Source organism: Gossypium arboreum, chromosome 8, assembly GCF_025698485.1.
Source record: "Gossypium arboreum isolate Shixiya-1 chromosome 8, ASM2569848v2, whole genome shotgun sequence".
Classification (NCBI taxonomy): Eukaryota; Viridiplantae; Streptophyta; class Magnoliopsida; order Malvales; family Malvaceae; genus Gossypium; species Gossypium arboreum.
In genome coordinates, this window is record NC_069077.1 from 14,632,284 (window position 1) to 14,638,830 (window position 6,547).

Sequence of the window (6,547 nt, forward strand, 5' to 3'; positions counted from 1 at the left end):
GCTTAGTCAATGCTGACCTTTAAAAAAGGTTGGGATAGACCCATTTAAAGCAACCCTAAAAAGGCTGGAATAGACCTTGTTTAAGACAACCTTTAAAAAGGCTGAGATAAAACCGTCTAATACAACCTTAAAAAAGTTAAGATATACATTGTCTAAGACAACCTTTAAAAAAGTTAAAATAAACCCGTTTAAGGCAACCTTTAAAAAATTGAGATAAACCCATTTAAGACAATCTTAAAAAGGTTGGAATAAACACGTCTAAGGCATTTATTTTCTTTTTTTTATTGTTTCAATATTAATATATATTCATAAACATTTACAGTGGATAGAAATTGTGCTTTAAATACAACTAAAAAATATTAAACTAAAATTAAAATAAAGGTTGAATATTTATTACAAAAATCGATCCAATATCAAAATACACTAACATTTAGGCAAAATTTATACCACCAACATTTAACCCAATGTACAAAAGTAAACAAATAAAAAAGTTCCTAAGACGATGGACATTGATATTGATGTTATACTACATAATAGCTAATACAGTCTGAAGTAGCAATTTCAATTCCAAGAAACTCTGCTGATCTCTTATTTCTACAAGGGTAGCCTCAGGTAGTGAAACATCTCCAGATCCAAGTATACCATATACCTACTTGTAACATATGCAATCTTCTCTCATTTCACCATTATTGCTTCCTAACTCTTCGCTATATTTAGCGTTATCCCTCAAGCCCCAACCTTGCTGTAAGCCAATTGCAGACCTCATTCATCTCTTTAGGGATTGTGTAATGACCAATCCTGCACAAACCGGATCAAAAACTTAAAACTTTGTCTGGTTTTGTATTTCCTTTAAGATCAAAAAGACTGAGATTAGAAAGGCTTTAGGAAAACAAAATATTAACTAAATGCCGCCATCATTTTTACTCTAAAAGAATTTAAATAAAACATCAAAGCTTAACAAGTGGAAAAGACATATATGTTCCTCTATTTACAGTAATGAAAACATTGGGGAATTCTCAATACACTCAAGTTTAAGCCAGAATAGAAACTCAGGAATGGCTATTTAGACAAAACAAAGCTTCACATTGGATAAGTATTATATGTCCATCTATTTTACCTTTTACAAGGTATAATAAATTATCTTCATATTTTTCATTCACAAGATAAATTAAAATGAAAATGAAAGATAACAAACTTACCCAGCATTGAATATAATAGGGGGCAGAAGATAGATAAAGAACAGATGTTCACTAAAGACTAAAAGATGAGAGCTTTTACCCCCACTTGTCAACAAAATAATGACCCCAATAAAAACACCCTGCAAACAAAAGTAATTTAAATCAAATATATCAAACAAGAAAAACATACAAAACCAAGCAATCAAAACTTAGCTGAATTGTCCATGAATGACAAAATCCACGTCAAAAGATGTCAATAGAGAAATTCACAATGATAAGGGCAGTAATTGATTCGTTCATCCATCTATTCTACTCCAAAAGATGACCAATCACAATGCAAGCACAAAGAAGCGCTACAAATATGTTCATGGAGACCACAGACGCATGGTCTAAAGTAGATAGTGTCTGCAACTTAGTAAAGACAACAGCTAACTCCGGCGCCACCATATTGATTTTTTTAATCAAATTTTATTAAACAACCAAGAGAATCTTGAGAGTCAAATGATTTTGGGGGGAATAGGCAGAGAAGGGGGCGCAAGAAGACAGATATAGACTCAAATTAATGATGCACACCAGAATCCACAGCAAGCACCTCTCGCTCCATCGCTTCAAGTTTCACAAGGGGTGAAATTAAAAATTAGGAGAATCTGGTAAAGACAAGATACCGACATAAGTCCAAAATTCTGATGACTTAGGGAATCAGTATAAACAATGAAAGACCAAACGATTACTCCATTAAAAATCCCTATAGTGAAGCTCGAATCAAGCAATGGAAAGTAAAAGGAAAAAGAAAATTCAATAACTAACCTCTGCCCTTTACAATTTAATTACCTTCTCAAAGCACCCTTGAGAAATTCTCCTTCAACTTCAAAATGGTAGCATGTATGCTTAGCTTCAGTTTATGCATTTGATGAGCCTCCATGTTTGGATAAGTAACTATCATACTAGCAAAGAAAAGTGTCAATGGAGGTAGGCCAAACAATTATTACATCACCAACTAAAAATAAACACACCGTTTAGAAGTACGATAAGAAAAAAAAATACAGTTTAAATTGACAATAATAGAAGCAGGCAAAAAAAAAATTCTTGTGAATATCATTTCTAAATTCTGATAGAGTAGCAAAAGAATGACAAGTTAGGCATCTAGAATAGCAATGGGAAAGATTATGGATGAACAGACCTCGTTTTCATCGGGAAATTCAATACTACCAATGAATAGCATGTGTTCTACAAAGAAATAAAGAAACTTCATGAATATAGGCAGAGCAGAAATAAGTGCAGTTAAGCAGAATGGGAAATGAATAAATGTAAGTAACGAAACCTAGAAAATGAGCAAGACCCTGCGCCTCAGGAGGGCCAGAGAAGCTGCCAAATCCTACACACATTGCTGCCGCTGCCTGCGACCTAATTCGCAATCGATGAATCAACTAATGTCAGGACTTCAATCAATAAAAGGAGGAGAAAAGACGAACCTTTTTAGTCTGAGCAATCTTCTCTTTCTCATTGTCGGCGTCGGCTTCATCTTCGTCTTCGTCTTCTTCTTCTTCTTCGTCTTCTTCATCTTCTTCATCCTCATCCCCATGTGCAGATGACAGCCAAAGAGCAGATGGAAGAGATATCAAGCTTGGTCATGATGGTAGCCAAAAGGGCTGTCGGCAACTGATCCAGCCTCTCCACTCTTCAACTTTCCATCCCCTTTTTCTCTTTTAGTTTACTTTGGGAAAAATAAATTGGGGAAAGAAAAAGAAGAGATTTCAGGTGAAATTTTGGGGGTGGGGGGAAAACGATTTTGGGAAAAAGAAGAGGGAAAAGAAAGCTTTAAATTTTTTCTTCTCTTTTTGTAATTATATATTCTTTCAATATTTTGGGAAATTAAATTAAAATTTTCAATTCACTAATTAATTTTGTTTCTCTAGATATGCATGAGTTAGCAATTTTTAAATTTTAATATATATAAAGTTTATCTATTATCTCTTAAATAATTTAAACTATAATGATAATTTTAATATATTAAAATTAATATTATCTCTTTATAATTATATAAGAAATCATTTAATATATAAATTAAAAACAATTAGTCATATACCAAAAAAACTTTAAAATTATTTTAAATAATAGTATTTTATTTTTTTCATTTTAACATATATTTTCTATGTTTTTCCTTTCAAAATTTTTCTACGACATAAATTTTTTTTGAAGATTTTAAATATTAAATTAAAAATAAGTTATATTTTAATTAATATAAAGAAACTAGTTAAGTAATAACTAGAAGATGATGGGTGAGAATGAAGAGAGCAAAACGATGCCATTTTGTTTTAAATAAAATAATTTTTTGCGACATTTTTATCAAAACCCCTAAACCTAAACACAAAACCCTAAACTCTAAAAAACTAAAACAGAAACCCCAAACATTAACATCTAAACCCTAAACTATAAAACATAAGCCACAAAACCTTAAAACTCTAAAACCCTAAAATCATGAATGTAACGTCCCCCTACCCGAGACCGTCGCCGGAGTCGAGCAGGAGACATTACAAAACTTATCTTAGCACTTAAACAGTTTTCGTAGTAAACTATCCATCTGCATCACGGTCGCAAAAAAAATCATATCTCGAGTTACGAAACTCGAAATCTAATTCCGTAAATTTTGCCTGAAACTAGACTCATATATCTACTTACTAATGTTTTTCTAGAATTTTTGGTCAGGCCAATTAGTACAGTTTATTAGAAAAAATCTCGCCTGTTTCAGGGTTCGGCTACTCTGACCCTTGTGCACTACGAATCAAATTTTTTCCTGTACAGAAATCCAATGACTATACCATTTGTTTCAATTAAAAATAGACTCAATAAGGAATCCATACAAATAAAGTTTGAGTCCTAATTCTTAATACACAATTTATGGTGAATTTCTAAAGTCAGAACAGGGAATCCAGAAATTGTTCTAACCCTGTTTCACCAAAATGTAAATATCTCATAAAATACAACTCTTTTACCTATTTTATTACTTCCATATAAAAATAAATTCATTAAGCTTAAATTAAAATTTTTTTTCATTATCTAATTCACTTTATACTATTTTTGGTATATTTTCAAAGTTGGACTACCGCTACTGTCCAAATCTGTTTTAGTATAAAATGTTGATAACTAAATTTATAACATCTTCATTTCTTCTCTCTACAATATTTACCAACATTTCCTCTTATTACTCTTCACTAACATATCAAAACATACCATACTTAAGGTTTTGGTAACATTTACAAAACATACCAAAATATCACTTAACAACTTAGATACTTTCAAAATGACCAAAAGACATCCTAGGTACAATGCCATTTTCCAAAAAGATAGAAACTTCACCAATTTGAGTTTGGGGATCGACTTGTATGCTGATTCCTTATACTTTCGTACCTAGCCTGCGCACGGAAACAAACCGTACGTTGAGAATACTCTCAGTGGTATTTCTATAAACAATAGCTTAATCAACTTTAAAACATGGTAATTCAAACACATTATTGCTATTATTCAATATCAATCAGTATTTTAATAATCTTTACTTTATTTACCCTTATTAACATAACTCGGATACTGACGGATACACGGATCCAACCCACACTCTGGGATAAGCACATAGTGTTTCATCGGAATAAATCCGGAACTTTAACATTATAGTACACAAAGTACTTCATCGGAACAAATTCGAAACTTTAACAGTAGTCGACACATAGTGTCTCATCGACTCAATGTCGGAATATCCCAATACTTCCAATTCCTATGACATGTCAACTATATCCGACTAGCTCGACACTGTTAATAGGGTATTCAAAATCACATTCATTTCAATATGGTAAAAATACTTACCTCATTCACATTTTCATACAATATAAATATCAAATATAACAATAACGATTAAGCTCGGTTTATAGAAATACAAACCACTATTTATCGAATTTAATCGATATCTTCGTTCACTTTCTCTTTTCCCTTCTTTGATGACGTATCCGGTGCTACGTTTGCTACTAACAATCATATAATTAAAAATCATCAATATATTAATTCATAAAACACATTTTCACTTTCTACCAAACTTTTACAAAAATTCCAATTTCGTCCTTTTTCCATTACTAATCTTTTTTTCTTTAACTTAAGCTTCATATTCTCTTTTAATCAACTCATTAACAATTTCTAACTCATAAAATTCATTATAAAACATAAATTTTGAGCTCTATTCAACTTAGTCCTTATTTAAACCTAACTTACAAATTCCTTTAACTAATCACTTCTAACTTCAATTTCTATCAATTTAACCCATAAAACCTTAATTTATTCAACTAAATCAATATCTAAAAATTCTCTATTTTTCTTCATTTTAACCTCATACATGTAGAACTTTGAATTAGGCATCCATAAACATAAAAATCATAAGAAAATGAGCTAAAACAACTTACCAATCAAACTTTAGGGCCTTAATCCTCAAATTTCCCTTATTTATTTATTTCTTTCTTTCTTCTTTCTTTCACGTTTGCTCTCTGTTAGTCTTTCTATCTTCTTTTTCTATTTTATCAATTTTACTTATTATACTATTATTAACCTATAATAAATATAAAACTAACATGTGTAATAGCTATAACATAAAATATCTTATAGCTATTACACATATATACCAACTATTACACACGTTATTCAATATTAACACACACATGGCACTTAGGGTCTAATTACTAGATTAGTCCCTTTTACTTCTTTAATCTATAATTAAACTTTTATTCCTTATGCAATTTAGCCCTTTAAACTAAATTCAAGCTACTTCACTTAATTAAACACTAAATAACCATTCAACTATAATTCATAAATATTTCTAATAAATATTCATGAATAAATTTCACGGAAACAGTACTCAAGACTCAATTTTTAATACTGTAACTTTCGGTTCATTACAATTCTCTCCCCCTTAATAAATTTCGTCCTCAAAATTTACCTGAAAAGAGATAGGGGTATTGAGATCTCATCATTTCTTCCGATTCCCACGTAGCTTCTTCAACACTGTGACTTCGCCATAGCACTTTTACTAAAGGAATACGTTATTACGTAATTCTTTTACCTCTCGTGCTAGAATCTCAACTGGTTCTTCTTCATACGATAAGTCAGGTTGAATCTCTACATTCTCGGTCGTAATAACATGTGAAGGATCCGATCAATATCTTCTTAGCATAGAAACATGGAAGACATCGTGCATTTTCTGTAGTTCAGGAGGTAAGGCCAATCGATACGCTACTGGTCCAATTCTCTCAATAACTTCGTAAGGCCCAATAAAACGAGGACTTAATTTTCCTTTTTGACCAAATCTTAGAATTTTCTTCCAAGGTGAAACC

At 31.3% G+C, this 6,547-nt stretch overlaps 1 protein-coding gene and 1 long non-coding RNA gene across 9 annotated transcripts; both read right to left on the minus strand.

Moving 5' to 3' along the window:
• Nucleotides 1-338: 338 nt before the first annotated feature.
• LOC108469488 (nardilysin-like) lies at nt 339-2,983 on the minus strand. Of its 8 annotated transcripts, none has more exons than XR_008269545.1 (6): nt 2,500-2,983; nt 2,359-2,405; nt 1,986-2,114; nt 1,752-1,825; nt 1,200-1,318; nt 339-798 (listed from the first exon to the last, which is right to left on the minus strand). XR_008269545.1 is itself a non-coding variant. In XM_017770367.2 (4 exons), exons 1-4 carry the CDS (start codon nt 2,758-2,760, stop codon nt 2,078-2,080), a joined length of 285 nt encoding a protein of 94 aa, XP_017625856.1. In that variant the 5' UTR covers nt 2,761-2,981; the 3' UTR covers nt 1,985-2,077. The 8 variants fall into 8 exon arrangements, 1 of the variants encoding a protein (XP_017625856.1); XR_008269544.1 differs by having other exon boundaries at nt 2,010-2,114; nt 2,500-2,982; XR_008269542.1 differs by having other exon boundaries at nt 2,010-2,122; nt 2,500-2,982.
• A 1,387-nt stretch (nt 2,984-4,370) lies between these two features.
• On the minus strand, nt 4,371-5,864 carry LOC128296467 (uncharacterized). The gene is made up of 3 exons (XR_008287080.1): nt 5,624-5,864; nt 5,112-5,191; nt 4,371-4,591 (listed from the first exon to the last, which is right to left on the minus strand). It is a non-coding gene; the product is annotated as an uncharacterized LOC128296467 (long non-coding RNA).
• Between the last annotated feature and the right edge of the window lie 683 nt (nt 5,865-6,547).

Bases quoted from the DNA above. Each gene is read 5' to 3' on its own strand.
- LOC108469488 (XM_017770367.2), bottom strand. From the start codon at position 2,760: ATGGGGATGAGGATGAAGAAGATGAAGAAGACGAAGAAGAAGAAGAAG. The intron at 2,406-2,499 runs GTTTCGTTACTT...ATTTCTTTGTAG, and splicing joins GGGTCTTGCTCATTTTCTAG to AACACATGCTATTCATTGGT. The intron at 2,123-2,358 runs GTCTGTTCATCC...TTTCTTTGCTAG, and splicing joins AATTTCCCGATGAAAACGAG to TATGATAGTTACTTATCCAA.